The sequence below is a fragment of the Stegostoma tigrinum genome, chromosome 10 (assembly GCF_030684315.1).
Source record: "Stegostoma tigrinum isolate sSteTig4 chromosome 10, sSteTig4.hap1, whole genome shotgun sequence".
Classification (NCBI taxonomy): Eukaryota; Metazoa; Chordata; class Chondrichthyes; order Orectolobiformes; family Stegostomatidae; genus Stegostoma; species Stegostoma tigrinum.
In genome coordinates, this window is record NC_081363.1 from 27468021 (window position 1) to 27487272 (window position 19252).

Consider the following 19252-nt stretch of genomic DNA (forward strand, 5'->3'; position numbering starts at 1 on the left):
CCCTCAATTTAAAGCTATGTCCGCTCGTGCTCGCTGTCACCATCCTAGGAAAAAGGCTCTCCTCAAGGAGATTAAAAGACCTGAGGAAGAAAAGGATGCAGGACGTCACAATATGCCAGCTCCAAAGATTCAAAACTCTGAGTGAAGAGGTTCCTCCATTTCTCAGTCATAAATAGCAAGCCCTTATCCTGAGACTGTGACCTCTTGTTCCACGCTTTCATTCCAGGGATCAGCCTCTTAGCATCTCTCCTGCCAAGCTGTCCAAAAATGTTATACATTTCAATAAGAGTACCTCTCATTTACCTAAACTCCAGAGACCGAGGTCCTTCGATTCAGTCTCACTGCACAGGACAACTTTAGAATAATGAACCTTTTAGCACCTCTAAGACAAAACCTGTACACAGTAATCCACGTGGGTTACCAATGCCCTGTAGAATGACATCAAGGCTTCCTTACTGTAAACTGTCACCTCTGGCAATAAAAACTAACATACTATTTGCTTCCTTTGTGCTTTGTGCTACCAGCACGCTTTCTGTCATTCATGCGAAGGATACAAAAAGACCGTCTGACTCAAAATCCTGTTAATCCAACATTTCCTAGTTTCTCATTCTTTCTTTAATTCTGTTTTTTCAGTTCTTCCAACCAAAGTGAACAACTTCACATGTTCCTGCATCATACTCCATCAACCACTTCCGTATCTCACCACACAACTGTTCTATGTCCCTTTGTATTCTCTTTATGACCTCCTCACCTCTGACTTTCCCACCTGTATTATCAGCAAACTTGGATACATTACACATGGTCCCTTACTCACTGATGCAGTTTGTAAATACAGATTTTTGTGGCATTCCACTAATTACAAGCAACCATTCTGAAAATGATCCACTTAGTTCTACTGTCTGTTTCCTGCCCATTAACCAATCCTAATTCATTTTAATAGAATAATTCAATAGTCATCTCAATTGTTTGCAGCAATATATTTGCAAATCATGGAACTGCAGTCTCTTTTTCTTACTCCAAATCAAAGATTTGGCTTCCTGGCGACCTGGGACTATAGCAATTGACATCCCTCAATAAATTCTTTCAATACAAAATAGCCCAAATGTAAAACATGTGATGGTTTCCTTGAGCGATTTATTTGGCACATACCATCCACACCATTAAATAAGAAAAGACTGCAATCCAGATGGTGGACATGAAAAAGGTTAGCATGAAGAAATTCTCCCAGCGAGGCTTCGCACAGTTAGGGACTGTGAAGAACAGCACGAACAGTACTGGCCATGAACTCAACCATTTCATCTTATTCAAGCATCCCCCTGTCAATAAAATGTAGATAAGGTTTTATCAGCAATGTGAGGGAAAAGACATACACTCAGTGCATTAGATAGTACACAGTAAAGATACAGAGGCTGCCTTGGTCTTTTTAACAAAAAAAAATCCAACAGAATGTTTATACCTTTTCCCAGTACATACTGGCAACTATTTTTAAATACAGGCCTTCAATCACCAGTACAGATAGTCATGTTTCAATTACAAACAATTTTATAAGCCCTAGGGAAAGATGGCCAGCATTGTCAACTTAGATGTCCTCATGTTTAGAATCACATACAATTTGTTTTATTTCTGGATCTTAACACTTTGCTCACCTCACTGAGCCATGAAATTAGGCAACTGATTAATTTGACAGTTGAAATGACTATTGCAAAAAATATTACAGCACAATAAAACTAATTTCTGAATGCAAATCATGTTGATAAAAATACCACAGATTTCATTCAAGTTTTTTTCCTGCTTCATTTTATATGTTATTTAGGTTCAACAGCTACACAACTCATCTTTGCTACCAATAGTGTATATCATTGCTGATTGTGAGCAGCTTAACAAGATTGAGTATTACTCTTGCATAGAACATTTCTTTAAATTTGTAAAGTAAATACAATATAGTTCTATTGTCACATTATTGTCTATCACATTGAAGGCCATGTCAATGGTTATGCAAAGCACTATTCACTCTAACAAATTTATTAAGGAAACTAGCTTATTTGTGAATGCTTAAAGCCTTTGATTGGCTGACATCTTCATACTGCTACAATTGTCTGTGGCTTATCCAAGGTAATTTATGAAGTAAGGCCCCAGAACAATTTTTGTTCACAAATTAAACTGAGTGCAGATGACTGACTGCTCCATGAAGTGGTTTGCCCCTGCCCCACCTTATTGGTGAGTAGATGAGCTGGAAAAGAAGAAAAAGGCAGAGGTTACATATTTTTCATTAGTGAATTGGCAAAATGCCTGTCTTATTATAGTGGAATCATGAATGCTTCAAGGTGATAGCAAGGGTACTTTCAATTAAAATTTCCACTGTCAGACATCACACAGGACATTGTGTACTCCATAGTGATTAAGAGGAAGTGTAGAAATCAAAGCTTTTGTTTGAAGAAAGGTTTTCAATAAAATATGCAATAATGAAAAATAAGTAAAACAAAAATAAAATCACTATAGTTTTTAAACTTCTCATTGGAGTCAAGTAACAACAACTATCATCCATAAGAAAGAATTTAGCATGCCTGCCTTCACTGCTCAGACCACTGCATATCGGAGCTGAGACATCATGTTGAGGTTGTACGGGATGTTGGTGAGGCCACCTTTGGAGTACTGTGTACAGTTCTTATTGCTCTGCTATAGGAAGGATACTATTTAATTAGAGACAATTCAGAAAAAAAATACCGGGATGTTGCTGTGACTAGGAGGTTTGAGTTATAAAGAGAGGCTGGATAGGCTGGGACTTTTTTCACTGCAGCGTAGGAGGTCAAGGGGTGACCTTATTGAGATTCATAAAATCATGAAGGGCACAGATAATGTGAATAGCAAAGATCTTTTCCCCAGAGTGGAGGAGTTCAAAACTAGGGGCATTCATTTAAGGTGAGAGGTGAAAGCTTTAAAAGGGACCTGGGGCAACTTTTTAACACAGAGAGTGGATCAAATATGGAATGAACTGCCAGAGGAAGTAACAGATGCAGGTAGAGTTAAGTAGAACTAATTTAGTTTTGGAACTTTGGCCAAATGGACAATTTGGGCTGGGGAGGCTCTGTTTGAGATGCTGTATGACTCTGACTCTATAATACATTTCAATGCATTTTAACAAATGAAAATGCCCGTTGACCATTGGCAAAAAATGAGGTGGAAGATATGCTCAAGAGAATGTATTTTGAACTAATTTTTAAAGGCAGGCAGCAAGGCAGAGGAGCTTAAAAGAAGTGAAGGTAATGTCCATCACTAAAGATGAAGTGGATTGAAGGAGAATGCATTCCATTCATGAGGAAGACCTAAAATACTGAGGTTCTTCCCAGGGACATTGGGACAGTTGCATTAAAACCTCTCAAGGTAGAACTAGAACTACCTCTAAATGGTTACTCAGAGGGCTAGTTCTTTTCCATTTGGCAGCTATCGATTGCTGTTCAGCTGGCAATCCAGCCAGAGACAGCTCAAATCAGTAAAGTGACACATTTCACATTCAATAAGAAGAGATGTCACAGTTATTTTGATACTTCAGCCAAAGGAAAGATGGTTTCAGAGTGAAAAACCAAGCTTTGCTAATGTTGCAGCAGCACATATCTCTAAAGGCACTGAATGCTGAGTGTGAAAGGGGATAAGATGCATTTGAGATAGAGATGCAATGGTAGACATTTAAGGGGATATTTCAGAACACAGAACGGATACCTTCCAAAGGGTAAGAAAAATTCCAAGGGGAGGACCTATCATAGTTGGCCAACTAAAAAGTTAGATAGTATCAAACTTAAAGAAGTAAACAATTGCAGGTCAGTAGCTTGGATATATTATTAGAAAAGAAAAGCATACTGAGAAGTTTAAAATGGAGAGAGGTAGTTTGGGGATGGAAAAAGCCAGTGAGAAATGTAAAAACAGGTAATAATGATTTCTATAAATATTTAAGAAAAAGAATTAACAAAGGGAGAGTCGGCCCTGTAGAAAGTGAATCTGCAGAAATATTAATGGAAAATAAGTCAGCTAAATTGAATTTGGATTGGTCTTCACTTCAGAAGATGCAATAACATTCGTGAAATAGCTGTAAATCAAGAAATGAAATGGAGGGAGGAGTTCAAGGAAACTTCAATCATCATAGAAATGGTATTGAGCAAATTGTTGGTGCTTGGCTGAAAAATCCCAGGTCCTTAACGACTTCATCCTAGGAAGAAACATATCAGGAGGGGGAGAGTTCGGTGCATGCTAAGTTTCAGGAGGCAGTCACGCCCTGCAATAACTGCTCGGAGGCTGGCATCACATCACCAAGTCACACTTTATTTATGAGTGCACAGTACACTGGCTGTGATCAGCCAGCTCAGAGTTAGCCCCTCAAGTGAGGATATTCTAAATTCCCTGTTTAGATCTGTCAGCCAGGGGTCCCTGATTGGCCACGTTAATAACCCCAATCAAGGATCTCATGGTCAATAAGATCTATCTGGTTCCAATCACTACACACCCTGCAGGTTAAGTATTGCATTTTTCCCAGTGGTCAGGTATAGCAGAGTGTGATTGTAAGCGAGGCAGGTAGAAGGATCCTGAATTTAGCATGGGAGGAGTGTCAGCTCTTGACCTTGTCTAGTAGGTATTAGGTGCTTGCTCCCTGCGGAAAAGTACTATATGGAGAATGGACAAACTGACCATCGCGTCATGGTACAGAAGTTCAGAGGATATGACATATGAGAGCAAGCTAATTAGTAATGTAAAAGAAGATTGCAAGAGTGTTTTTAGATGTATTAAAGGTTAGGGAGAGACTAAAAAATAAAGCTGGAGAAGTAGTAATGGGGAAACAAAGAAATGGCAGAGGAATTGAACAGGTATTTTGCGTCGGTCTTCATGGTGGAAGACATCTGTGGCATACCAGAAGATCATAAGAACATAAGATACAGGAGCAGAATTAGGCTGTTTGGCCCATCAAGCCTGCTCTGCCATATGATCATGGTTGACATGTTTCTCAACACCATTCGGTTGTCTACTCCCCACAATGCTTGATTCCCTTATTTCAACTTAAAAACAGTCAAGTGGGAGAGGTGAATGTAGTAGATATCACTAAGGAGAAGGTGTTTGGGAAGCTGAAAGATCTGGGGATGGATAAATCACCAAGACAAGATAGACTATACCTCTGAAGGATTCTGAAGGAGGTAGTACAGGCATCAGTGGTGATCTTTCAGGAAGCACTGGGGTCAGGCAGGGTGGTCCCAGGGGACTAGAAAATGGCTAATGTAACACCCCTGTTTAAGAAGGGAGGGAGACAGAAGACAGGAAATTATGAGTTGATTATCTTCACCTCAGTTATTCGTAAGATTTTAAGAGTCCATGATTAAGAATGAGATTGCAGAGTACTTGGAAGCGCATAGTATAGTAGTACTGAGTGAGCATAGTTCCATCAAGGATAGGTCATGTCTGACAAATATGTTAGAATTTATTGAGGAAATAATCAGCAAGTTAGACAAAGAAGAACTAGTGATCTCGTGGATTTCCAGAACAAAGAACAAAGAAAATTACAGCACAGGAACAGGCCCTTTGGCCCTCCAAGCCTGCGCCGATCAAGATCCTCTGTCTACCCTGTCATCTATTTTCTAACGGTCTGTGTCCATTTGCTCCCTGCCTATCCATGTACCTGTCCAAATATATCTTAAAAGACACTAACGTGTCTGCGTCTACCAACTCCGCTGGCAATGCATTCCACGCACACGCCACCCTCTGCGTGAAGAACTTTCCACGCATATCTCCCTTAAACTTTCCTCCCCTCACTTTGAACTCATCACCCCAAGTAATTGAGTCCCCCACTCTGGGAAAAAGCCTTTTGCTATTCACCCCGTCTATACCCCTCATGATTTTGTAGACCTCAATCAGGTCCCCCCTCAATCTCTGTCTTTCTAATGAAAATAATCCTAATCTACTCAACCTCTCTTCATAGCTAGCACCCTCCATACCAGGCAACATCCTGGTGAACCTCCTCTGCACCCTCTCCAAAGCATCCACATCCTTTTGGTAATGTGGTGACCAGAACTGTACACAGTACTCCAAATGTGGCCGAACCAAAGTCCTATACAACTGCAACATGACCTGCCAACTCTTGTACTCAATGCCCCGTCCAATGAAGGAAAGCATGCCCATATGCCTTCTTGACCACCCTATTGACCTGCGTTGTCACCTTCAGGGAACAATGGACCTGAACACCCAGATCTCTCTGTTCATCAATTTTCCCTAAGACTTTTCTATTTACTGTATAGTTTGCCCTTGAATTTGATCGTCCAAAATGCATCACCTCGCATTTGCCCAGATTGAACTCCATCTGCCATTTATCTGCTCAACTCTCCAGTCTATCTACATTCTGCTGTAATCTCTGACAGTCCTCTTCACTGTCTGCTACTCCACCAATCTTAGTGTCATCTGCAAACTTGCTGATCAGACCACCTACACCTTCCTCCAAATCATTTACATATATCACAAAGCACAGTGGTCCCAGAACAGATCCCTGTGGAACACCACTGGTCACAGGTCTCCAATCTGAGAAACTCCCTTCTACTAGTACTCTCTGTCTCCTGTTGCCTAGCCAGCTTTTTATCCATCTAGCTAGCACACCCTGGACCCCATGTGACTTCACTATCTCCATCAGCCTGCCATGGGGAACCTTATCAAACACCTTACTGAAGTCCATGTATATGACATCTACAGCCTTTCCCTCATCAATCAACTTTGTCACATCCTCAAAGAATTCTATTAAGTTGGTAAGACATGACCTTCCCTACACAAAACCATGTTGCATATCACTGATAAGCCCATTTTCTTCCAAGTGGGAATAGATCCTATCCCTCAGTATCTTCTCCAGTAGCTTCCCTACCACTGACGTCAGGCTCACCGGTCGATAATTACCTGGATTATCCTTGCTACCCTTCTTAAACAAGGGGACAACATTAGCAAGTCTCCAGTCCTCCGGGACCTCACTCGTGTCTAAGGATGCTGCAAAGATATCTGTTAAGGCCCCGGCTACTTCCTCTCTCGTTTCCCTCAGTACCCTGGGATAGATCCCATCCGGTCCTGGGGACTTGTCCACCTTAATGTCTTTTAGGATACCCAACACTTCCTCCTTCCTTATGTCAACATGACCTAGAGTAAGCAAACATCTATCCATAGCCTCAACATCTGTCATGTCCCTCTCCTTGGTGAATACTGATGCAAAGTACTCATTAAGAATGTTACCCATTTTCTCTGACTCAGCGCATAACTTTCCTTCTTTGTCCTTAAGTGGGCCAATCCTTTCTCTAGTTACCCTCTTGCTCTTTATATATGAATAAAATGCTTTGGGATTTTCCTTAACCATGTTAAGGAAGGCCTTTTACAAGGTGTCATAGAGGAAACTACCAAATAACTTTAGAGCCCATTGTGTTAGGGGCAAGATACTAGCATGAATAGAGGACTGGCTGACTGGCAGAAGGCAGAGAGTAGGAATAAAGGGGTCTTCTCCACAATAACAGCCAGTGGCTAGTAGGTATCCACAGGGGGCATTGTTGGGTCACAACTAATCACATTATACATTAATGATCCAGATGAAGGAACTAAGGGCAGTGTTGCTAAGTTTGCAGATGACACAAAGATAGGTGGAGAGGTAGGCACTGTCAAGAAAGCAGAGAGGCTGTAGAGGACTTGGACAGGTTAGGACAGTGGGCAAAGAAGTAGCAGATGGAATACAATGCGGGGAAGTATGAGGTTTTGAACTTTGGTGGGAAGAATAAAGGTGTAGACTATTTTATAAACTGGGAAAGGCTTTGGAAATCTTAAGCAGAAGTGGACTTAGGAATCTGAGTTCAGGATTCTCTTAAAGTTAACATGCAGACTGAGTTGGCAGTTAGAAAGGCAAAAACAATGTTAGCATTCATTTTGGAAGGACTAGAATACACAAGCAGGGATGTATTGCTGAGTTTGTATAAAGTTTTGACCATAAACCATTTGGAATATTGTGAGCTGTTTTGGGCCCCGTATCTAAAGAACGACATGCTAATCAAAAACAAAGTTGCTGAAAAAGCTCAGCAGGTCTGGCAGCATCTGTGAAGGAAAAAACAGTTAACGTATTGGGTCCAGTGACCCTTCCTCAGAACCAGTTCTGAGGAAGGTTTACCGGACCAAAAATGTTAACTCTGTTTTCTCCTTCACAGATGTTGCCACACATGCTAAGCTATTCCAGCAACTTTGTTTTCGTTCCTGATTCACAGCATCTGCAATTCTTTTGGTTTTTATTAAGGACATGCTGATGTTGGAGTGGAACTAGATGAGGTTCACAAGAGTGTCCCCAAGAATGAAGACTTCTCATATGAGTAGCATTTGAGGTCTCTGGGTCTGCACTGCATGAAATTTAGAAGCATGAGGTGCGATCTCATTGAAATTTGTAGAATGCTGAGAAGGCTGGATGGAATGGATGTGGAGGAGATATTTTGACTAAGTAGAAAAGACTCAGACCTGACAGCACAGTTTCAGAGTGAATGAATCACTGTTTTGAACTGAGATAAGAGGTATTCCAAGTTACAGAAATAGATAGGTTTTTGTTTGGTAAGTGGGCCAAGAGTTATAGGAAGAGGCAGTAAAATGGGGTAATAAAATATATCATCCATAATCGAAAGGTGAAGCAGACCCGATGAGTGGAATGGTCTATTTCTGCTCCACTGTCTTTGGTCTTAATGAATCTTTAAAGTAGTTAGTGACGAATTGATGTGATCGAATTACAGAAGTAGTTATGATTTCACTATTAAGTGTGCTGGTTCAGATTGCACTCTGAGTACGGTGACTACTTGTGACAGCTGTGAAACTAGGAGATATTAATGTGCTGGAGGCAGTGCTAGCTGTATTCCTAATTTCAGTGTTCTGAGATATATATTACAACTTTTTAATTAGGCATAAAATGGGCAACAAGCAGAACACTCTAGCAGTCAGAACGTCTGCATCCAAACTGAGCAGATGCTTATGGCAATGATAAATTCATCAAGCCTCTTCCTTAAGCATCATAGCTGGCTGGACACTATGTTGTATGCAAATGTTACACGTCTAGAATATGTAAATCAGAGTTGAACAACTGTTGACAGACTTAGCAAGAATTTGACTGCCTACTAGTGAGTGAAATGAGGGCCTGCCTTGAGCTTTGTTTAACTGCTGTCAAAGAAAGGTGTATTCAAACAGAAACAAACAAGAACGTTCTTCTGAAGCCAGGATCAGCAGTAACCTTTCCTCACCTCGATTGGGTTATAGTCAGACTGCTAACACCGGCCAGGCTGGGACTTACCAGATAAGCTCATGTGGTGGCCTGGTCTGGTGCCTTTGCTGGGTATAAGCAGCATATGAAGCTAAAACAAGCAGCAGAGGCTCTTGCCCAGTTGCTGATGATTCCAGAGCTGCAAGCTCCATTAACCCTCAGGCTTCTCTGTTTGGGCACGCTGTGGTCATTTAAGGTGGTATCCTCTGCTCTCACCAATGGTGAACTTGGGGGAAGGCAGGTTGCTTAACTGGCTGGGATGATGAATATCTGTTCCTACTGGAATTAAGGCCTGAGCATGAAGGGCTGTTGTTGCCCAGCCATCATTTGAGGCCTTTAATGGCCAGTTTATGACCTTCCAAGAGTGTCATTCCAAACCTTTGGGCCCGTCAACATGCGGCATCTTATATGGTAGGCCAGAGAGGGAGTAAGGCACTCAGTGCCTGATTGAAGATCTCAGTACCACAAAAGGGTTGGGCCACTGACACCCACACCACTGCCCTTATTACTGACTGTCTTTAGGCCCTCTGCCCTCCACTGTGAACCAGCCCTTCCCCCATATTAATTCCCCTGTGGGCCTGGGTCACTCTGTCATCTTGGGATTCTAGCTTTTCCTGCAGCACCGAAACCTCCCCCCAATTGGCTGGCAGCTGGCAGAGGGCAAGACTTCTGCCTCGGGGTCCTGGATTACAGGGTAAAGCATGGCACTAACCTTGCCACTGTCTCATTGGCTTGTGGCTCAGAAAGCCAAGTTATAAAGAGGGCAGCAGGGTTCCTCAGTTAGGTGGTATGACCCCCAGTGCCCAAAGCAGAATCTATCCACAGTGCCAAAAGCAGGTTTGGAACAAAATATAAACCACTCACCTGACACATATTATGTGATATTATTATGATTGCTAGGTTTCAAGGAAGAGTTAGACTAGGATTATTACTTGAAATTTAACTTCAATGGCAGGATAAAGGTACAAATAGCCAAAAGGCAAATTTGTGCTTAATAAACAGAATAACCATCGCAGTGTGGGGTACCTTTTCCTGGCCACTATCTTTTGTATATCTGTAATACAATAAATGAGTCCCAGTAGGAGGGATGGCAACAAAAGGATTGAATCAGATGTAGTAGCAGAAAGAATGTAGGATTATCCTTGATGGAAGATTTAAGAAAATTCCTACATTCAATTACCTTGGAACCTTGTAATATCAATTAAGTTTCGACTCAGCCTTACTTGTGGGGTTAGTTTACACCTCATTACATGAACACTTCCTCTAGTAACTCTGCACCTTCAGGGAGGCTCGGAGACCAGAAAAGTTTGTCATCAATTTTCACAAGACAGTCTTCGTTCATCGTAAAATTGTAAGGAAACCAAAGAAATCCAGGAGAAGCCACAGAAATACTGCCCACACACTTTGGCAGCCAATCCATGCATAAAGTCACAGTGAAAATTAGGCAAACTCTGGCAGAAATTCCAGGACTTGTGTTTTAAAGTGAGTGGAAGTAACTGCGCTGTGGTTTTGTCTCAGATCATAGGGTTACTCTCTCACTGAAGAGAGACAACTGGTGGTGATTTAACCTGAAGGCCACCACAACTCTAGGTGAGGGGAGAATGCTTCATAGTAACCTCAGCTAGCGCAGGAATTGAACCCCATGTATCAGAATCACACTGCTTCACAAACCAACTGTCCAGCTAACAGAGCTAAACTAACCCCCACTGACACAGCTAAATATCAGTTATCATGCAACATTAGCACTTCAGTCAATCATATTTCTAATTCATTATCAGAGATATTTGTGACTTCAAAACAGGCTAATCATATACTAATGCAATTTATTCTGGTTGGACAGTGTATGTTTACCTGGTGGAGAGAATGGTGATGTGAACTCAGGTTCATTTTCATTCTCGGGTCTGCCTTCTTTTGTAGTTTTATCCAGAGGAATGTTTCCATTTTCGATGTTGTCACATTTCTCAGCTGCACAGACTTCCTTGTCCACACCATTGGTAGATTGAACTAGGTATTGCACATAAATAGATTGAAAGTAAATCGCTGGAAGCTCAAACCCAGTGCAAAGTGCTTAAATTTACCGAGGTCTTATTTCAGGGCTTCATTTAAATGTAATTTGACATTAGAATAAGAAAGCCTTTGAGGCAAAGGAAATATATACTTAAAAGATACCTACTCATTAATCATACTTAAGGTTGACTAATGTCCCTGGAACAAAAATTCTTTAAATCAAAATCTTTGGGTGAGAAATATATGCCATAGTGAGCTGGTGAGCCACATTTATCAGAATTATCTTAACCTCAATCTCTAGTCTATGTTGCAAGGAGTTACAGTATAGATGCTGCAATTATTTTCAATATACCCAAGCTATAAAGGAGAACCAATCAGCCAGATACAGGGCCCGAGTCTACTTAAAATAAATCCATTTGGTTGTGCTTTAAATAAAGGACTGGGCCCAATTCATATTCACAGTGATAATCACGAGTCAATTCCTCAAATGACGACAACTATTTTGGTGAGAACTTGAGAATCTTTTATGTTTCTTGCGGGTACTTTCAGGCATATGACCAGAGCTGACAGGATCAAAAGAAACGGTGAAATTGAAAAGGAAGTATCTTGTAGGTTTCCACACTAAATTCCTTTAGTTGGGAATGCAGAAGCCATCAAGCCATGATTTTCTCCAAAGGCCTGTGTATTAATAATGCTTGATGCTGGCCAAAAAGGGACATTTGTGAGATGAATCAGGTCTCTTCCCTAATCAGATGGAACGCCACAGAAAGCTGGGTTTAAAATGCAGTGAAACTTTGGACAGGGTACTTGCCCTGATATAGGGGTGTGAACTGAGGGCAGGAGCATAATTTCATGCCATCTGGCAGCTTGCCAGTTTTCTGGTGCTGTATCTCCTCATGAGCCATGTAGCTTCTTGCAAGTTGGGTGGTCTCCTGTTGGCACTCCAGCTCCAAGATTTGGAATGCAAATGCACCGCCTGGCCATTAATTGGCTAACTCCATCAAAATTCCATGTTGGGTGAGTGCTCCTGTCAAAGTGCGGTGTTGGAAAACCCATGTGTAAACCTGACATCAGAACCCTGACCCAAAATGCAAAAACCCGCTCCAACAGTATGATCCCTGACTCTTTGAACAATTGGAAATGCTTTATTGCCAGAGTTCCCATGCTGCTTCTGAACCAAATTTGAACACTGCTGGCATAATGAGGTCACCTCTTAGCCTAAAAGCACAACGTTTGCATTTTTCATCAATGTTTTCTGTTGCCTTTAGTACTTGTCTTGTCTGAAATGTAGTTTTAGAACATTGCCCAGCAGTATTTTCAAGTGTGTGATGTTTTAAAATAAACCAGATCTTTTTCTTGATTGATAATTGTTAACTGTTTTCCAGCTTTTCTATATGATTTGACCATTTGTTTCTCAGTTAGAATTGACATGCTTGACATCTCTATGTGTTCCTGTTTTATTCCTGCACAGCTCATTAATAAATTCAAAATGAATGAATTCAAAACTCTCAAAGTTCTATGGAAACTCTTATGGCATCTGATAGCTCTGAAGAACAGCTCTAAGTTCACAGATAACAAGGTAAAAACCCTCAGGAGAGACTTTGCCGCAAAATATAGGAATAACTTAAGCCTTTTATATATTGCTAGTGTCATTAGACAAGCCATGTTATCAGGCTGAGCCCATTTTAATGAATGAAGACAGATTAATGTTAGTCGCTATTTACCACAGCCATTATTAATAACTAAGGAATGCAGGCATTAAACATTCAAGAAAAGGCAGGCATATTAAGAAGGTTGTTATAAAAGATTTTTTGAAATAGGAACCACAGTAAGACTAAACAGACAACTCTGGCAAGTTAGTGAAGTAGATGGAGAACAGTTTGAAGATATTAATTGGTATTCAGAAATAATTAAATGAACCTCAGGTGGCAACGAACACTGCTTTAACTATGGTAGAATGATTTAAAATGATTTAAAATTAAAGCAGTGTTTTATGTTCAAATTATACCTTCTTGTATAATTAGCATAAACACTTTAAGGGGTACAATGCATTTTTTTAATCGAATGGAATTTTAATTGCCAGTGGAGTCTAATGAAGTCTGATGATTTCAATCAGATGCATCTGCATTAATTCTGCTTCTAAATGGTCTGACAAGATTTAGTATTATTTAAAAAGAGACCTTTCGAACAATGTTTTGTGGTCAAAGGCGAGGATGGGATTGAAGTCTGATAATATTCTTCTACTCAAGATGCTTCTCTATTTATTTATATATATTAACTTTGGAACATGATGTGATGGGTTTGTTGAATCAGTGACCACATCTTTAATAATCTATCTTTGAAAACAGACTCTGAAGAAGTGTCCAGACCCAAAACGTCAACTTTCCTGCTCCTCTGATGCTGCCTGGCCCACTGTCTTCATCCAGCTCTACACCTTGTTATTTCCACGATAGTGCACCTTTTGGACAGGATTTGTTTTTTAATAAATTTGCAAACAGAATTTATTATTTAACTTTTATTCCAAATAAAATTAGGAATTTATTTCACTTTTTTTTTGGAATAACTGTCTCGTGCTCTGGATTTGGCAGAGTTTGGATGTGGAGGAGGGAAGAAACTGCATACTCTGGAAAATATTGTACAACTGCTCCTGAGTATTAGGAAGCACAGGATGGGCAATACATAGAGATTTATCTTAAATTCAAGCTGTGTTACCACATTGTACGCAAACAGGTCATGCTGTCAGTAGAAGAAGAGGAAGGACGCTGACGAAAGATGTAACCAACGCCTTCTACCAACAAACAGGCAGCAGAGGAGATCTTCAGAATTAAACAGTAGCACCATTACAGCCTTCAGCTTCTCAAAAGAATCTCTCTTAGGAATGCTACTGCTCCTAGCTAAATTACAAAAACAATGGTAAACATGAAACATTTGATTCAACCGTACATAGGCATTACTGCAAAACAATCCTTTTGAAATAACTGACATTTTTTCAGCATTCTAATGAGTTTTTATTCTTAAAACTTAACTACCTAAAGAAAATTTGACTTGTCAATAAAACGTTTTACAACGAAAATGAATAGTATTTGGTAAAGGTGCTTAAAAATTGTTGGTGAAGCCCGGAATAAATAGCCATTTGTTTGTGTGTGTGTGTGTGTGTATTTAGTGTAGATTCCTTCTGATTAGCCAGATTGAAACATCTTAAGGGAGGATTTGAATATTTGTACTGGCCAGTCTCTGTCTGGTTAGCCTTACCTTGAGTTAACAATGGGAGTAATGGGTCATCACAAACATTAGGATAGGCAACATTACCATCCTCCAGTTCATTGCCGATCACATTGCCATTTGAAACATTCTTTGTTAGCTTGCTCACGAAACAATCCTGTATCTTGGTATTGAACCTGAAAGTAAATATTAAATGAAGAAGCAGACCTCATTATCTTTGTAGTTATTCCCATTTGCAAGCAGAATCATATTTTAAACATTAGCCCAGTATATATTTATTCATGGTATATATAAGTACTTCTGGGATAAACTCCTGAACTTACAATTAACTGTTTTGCTGCCGACATGTATTTGAAAACTATTGTAAAACATGTCTTATTCCTTTGCTTGTCAAGGCAGTTAGGAGTTATTCTTCAGGAGGAATGACAGGGTCCTCTTTCTACAACACTGTCAACAATTTTCTTTTTTTTGTTCTGCAAGGGAGTATTAAGTATGCGTGCTCAGACAAGTGTTCTCCTGTTCCAATTTGTAGTATTGTAAAGACTAGTTATTAGTGTTCTTCAGAGGATATCAGTGGGAAATGTAAATACATCCAGATAAAATTGGACAGCTCATTGGTTGTTGCTTTAGATCCTTTTTAATAGTTCCCTGCATAAGGCAAGTGGATTGAAGAGGCTCAGTGGGTCATTTGGTGGGGCGGGGGTTGGTGTTTGTGGGGAGACAAATATCCGAGGCTGGTGAACAAGGACTATTTCCTTGAGGGATCTGATGAGTCCTCCTAGCCACAAAGAAACTTACAGGGCTGCTTCCTGCCCTCAGACCAATTCCCAGCAGCTTTGACATGCAGAGGAATGCACCAATGAGATCTCAGGTAAAAGTGGCTTGTGCACCCCATTGAGGTCACCTTGTGGCTTCCTTGTATAACACAGGTAAAAATTAATCTGGTGCAACAAATTAAAGCCAAAAATATTTTAACTCCTTGGCCAATTAAAATAAAAACTGCAATTCTTTGGACAACAAGGTAACTCTAACCATACAATGGGATCCAACTGTAAGTGAACATGTTCATACAAAGATACTGTAGATTAAAGTGAGCTTGCACTAGTTTAATGTTGCATGGGTCAAATCAAAATCTTGACAAAATCCTTCTGGGCTTTGCCTGAAGGTCACAAACATTTTACAATTGAGCAGTATTTATGTCTTTAATATACAGAGTGATGTTATTTCCTCGTATGCCAGAACAGATTAAATTCTTGTAATCTTGCAGTGATGATACAAATGTCATGCTTCAATGTCAACAGCATAAATAAGACTGCTGTGTATGTGGTAATGTGTTACAGTCCACTTAGCAGTTGCTGCAGCAGCACACACTTTCAGAGGCATCTTGTAGTCTGGATTCAATAGTAGTGAAGGGGCTAGGATGACTCATCAGATCCCTCAAGGAAATAGTCCTTGTTCACCAGCCTTGGATATATGTCTCCCCACAAACACCAATCCCTGCCCCGCCAAATGACCCACTGAGCCTCTCCAATCCACTTGCCTTATGCAGGGAACTATTCCAAAGGATCCAAAGCAACAGTCAAGCTTGTGATTTCAACCAAGCCTGTTGTACTATGACCTAGTGTTGTCTACTTCTGACGTTGTCCACCCTCATCCAACATTTCCACCTCCACACCAATAGCGACGGTAGAGGTTCTAACGTTCTCTCAATCATATTGTTTGTCATTTATATGAATGATTTAGATGAGAATATAGAAGGCATGATTAGTAAGTTTGCAGGTGGCACAAAAATTGGTGGTGTAGTGGACAGGAAAAGAAGGTCACCTAAGATGACAAAGAGATCCTGATCAATTGGGTCAGTGGGCTGAGGAATGGAGTTTAATTTGGACAAATGAAAGGTATTGCATTTTGGTAAAACAAACAAAGGCAGGACTTAATGGTTGGATCTTTGGTAGTGTTACAGAAGAGAAACTTAGGGGTTCAGGTACATAATTCATGTAGACAGGGTTGTTAAGAAGGCAATTAGCACGTCTGCCTTCATTGCTCAGACCTTTGAGTAAAGGAATTGGGACATTGTGTTGCGGTTGTACAGTACATTGCTGAGGTCTCTTCCAGAATACTGTGTCCAGTTCTGGACACCCTGCTAATGGAAGAATATTATTAAGCTGGAGAGAGATTAGAAAAGATTTACCAGCTTGTTGCTGGGAATGGAGGGTTTGAGATATAAGGAGAGGCCAAATAGGCGGAGACTTTTTTCATTGGAATGTGGGAGGTTTAGGGTGACCTTATAGAGGCTTATAAAATCACGAGGGGTACAGAAAAGTTCTTTTCCCCAGGGTGGGGGAGTTCAAGGCTAGGGGATATATTTTTAAAGTGAGAGGAGAAAGATTTAAAAAAGACACGAGGGGCAACTTTTTTTTACATGAAGAGTTGTTCATGTATGGAATGAACTCCTTAAGCAAGCGGTAGGCGCAAGTATGATTACAACGTTCAAAAGAAATCTGGAAAAGTACATGATAGGAAATGTTTGGAGGGATATGTACCAAGTGCAGGCAGGTGGGATTAGTTTGGTTTGGGATAATGGTCGGCAAGGACTGGTTAGACCAAATTATCGGTTTCCGTGCTGTATGACTCTATGTGACTGAACATGCTGGAAGGATTTAGAAATTGATGCAAGATCGCTTTTCTGCATTTTTTATGCAGACTCCATCATGTGGGCAATGAAACCTCTCGCTGATTACTGCAATTCCCAGAGGGTGGATCCACACTCCTCCATGTTGAATGCTGTTTGGACGAAGCATTTAGGGTGGTGGGGGCACAGAATGTACACAGATTATATTGCACAACAGGGGCTCAACTACAACCTTTGAACAGAGCAAAGCTAGAAGCGGGGAGTGAGCAGCAGTGAGTTTATCATCAGAAACGCCTAACCTCTGTTGTTTGAGTGAGACAACAGAAAATCCTCAGGATTGCAGCACCTCCTGCACCTTTCTTGGTAAAAGGAAATTTAGTTATTTGAGTATAACAAGCTTATGTGCATTTTAAATGTTTTGTAATCGTTTATCTTTTGTGCATACGTGTGTGTGCATGTTTGTATGCATGTGTACATGTGTGTGCCTTGTCTGAATGAGGGAGTGGATGCTGTTGTAATTACTTTTAGGGAGTTGAGAAAATACACGGTTATTCTTTATTATAATTTAAAACTATGAGAAAGCCTGCATTGCATCTGCTTTTGAAAGTTACAGCAGCCAAAAGATTAAAAGACTTCTTTAAGAATGCATCTTGTGTCTTGTTAAGAAGTGGGGAAAAAAGCAGGAGCTGACCTACCAACTCTCCATTTGTGTAACACATTACCCAGAACTGATCGTCTCCACTATCTTTGCCCAATTAGCTTATCCTGCTGCAGATCCAGAGTCAATGAAACTACTAACCTCCTATCGTACCAAATTGCTACAAAATTCCTCATTTGATCTGTTTGTCAATGCTGTTCTGTGTAAAAGTTCATTTAAACTTTTGCGCCTCTTGTGAAACACTCTTAAATCCTTTAACTCACAAGAATTTCAACGCTGTCTCCATTACTTCCAGGCACTTTCACAACAGCAGATGTTCTTAACAATTATCCTACCTGCAAATTGCATACTTAGTTTTTCAAGTAAAACTAGTGTCTCTCTTATAGCTGAGTCCCCACTCGTTGATGAGTGAGATACACATGTATTCAATGGACCTACATGGTCCAAAGTTGGGTAATTGGTATCACATCAGCTGGTGGGGCTGGGTAACCTCAGAACAGCACTGGTCCTGCTGCCTCTGGCACCTAAAACATCCTTTGCAGACACTCTTCTCAAGGTAGCACATCTTATGGGCTTTTCCTGAAACAGCTGCCAATGCACCTGGACCACCAAATCCCCTCTGTCCCTCAAACCCCACAATGGCTTCCTAATGGCAGGAGTTGTCAAGGTGAAATTTATATGTTTAGCACATTCAATACAAAGTGCATGAATTTTGAACTCAGTTTTAGATTCTTGACTATAGTATAACTGTAAGTGGTTAGTACTACAAATAGCATCAGCAGCTGTCACAGTTCTGAGACTGGTTTGAAATCGCAGCCAATATAGACTACTATAATACTAATCTGGGACACAGAGAGATACTATCCATTTGTGAGGCCAATAGAACCCTTTAATAACAGAAAGATCTGGACTTAAAGTGGTCACCAACTGAAAATTTCACAAAGAACATGAAATTCAATAATGCCAAGTTTTGTTAACTGAGCCAAAGGTGTGTTCCATGCCATGGTCAATATTTGGTCTACCTTTAAGAAGAAGGCTCATGATATCATTATTGCATGGTATCATGTAACCCGAGGTTACAATGACCTCATGCCCCATCTTTCCTCTGACTATTTGTAGCATGACGCTTTCCTGGAAGCATGCTTCTTGGGCATAATATAACAGCTTAATATGAATCCAGGCTTGTATGTGTCTGAGGAATGTGTTGTTTGCACATTATATCTAGTTGTTTTAAATATCTGTTATGGACTAGTATTATGATGGACGTGCTTGATTTCTTATGTTATGGGAACTAATATCTGGAAAAAAAACGCTGCTGGAGGCACACAAAGAGCCGAGCCAATTTTGCCTTGTAATTTTTCCACACATATGCAATAAACTCTTCACATATCTCAGGTTAAGACTCACTCTCTCCTCCGTCAACTTTAAAACCATTAAGAATAAAAACTGT

The 19252-nt window shown here is 40.4% G+C and overlaps 1 protein-coding gene across 2 annotated transcripts in view; it reads right to left on the reverse strand.

Annotated features, from left to right (window-relative positions):
* The window catches only part of LOC125455286 (sodium/potassium/calcium exchanger 4-like), a 297849-nt gene that overhangs the window by 25688 nt on the left and 252909 nt on the right, over positions 1 to 19252 (reverse strand). Inside the window, exons 10-12 of one of the 2 annotated variants that reach the window (XM_048537019.2) lie at positions 14600 to 14688; positions 11135 to 11287; positions 1150 to 1316 (exon numbers count right to left, since the gene is read on the reverse strand). In XM_048537019.2, coding sequence (XP_048392976.1) covers positions 1150 to 1316; positions 11135 to 11287; positions 14600 to 14688 — 409 coding nt within the window. Of the gene's footprint in view, positions 1 to 1149; positions 1317 to 11134; positions 11288 to 14542; positions 14689 to 19252 lie in introns of both variants that reach the window. The other variant, XM_048537018.2, reaches the window with a different exon arrangement.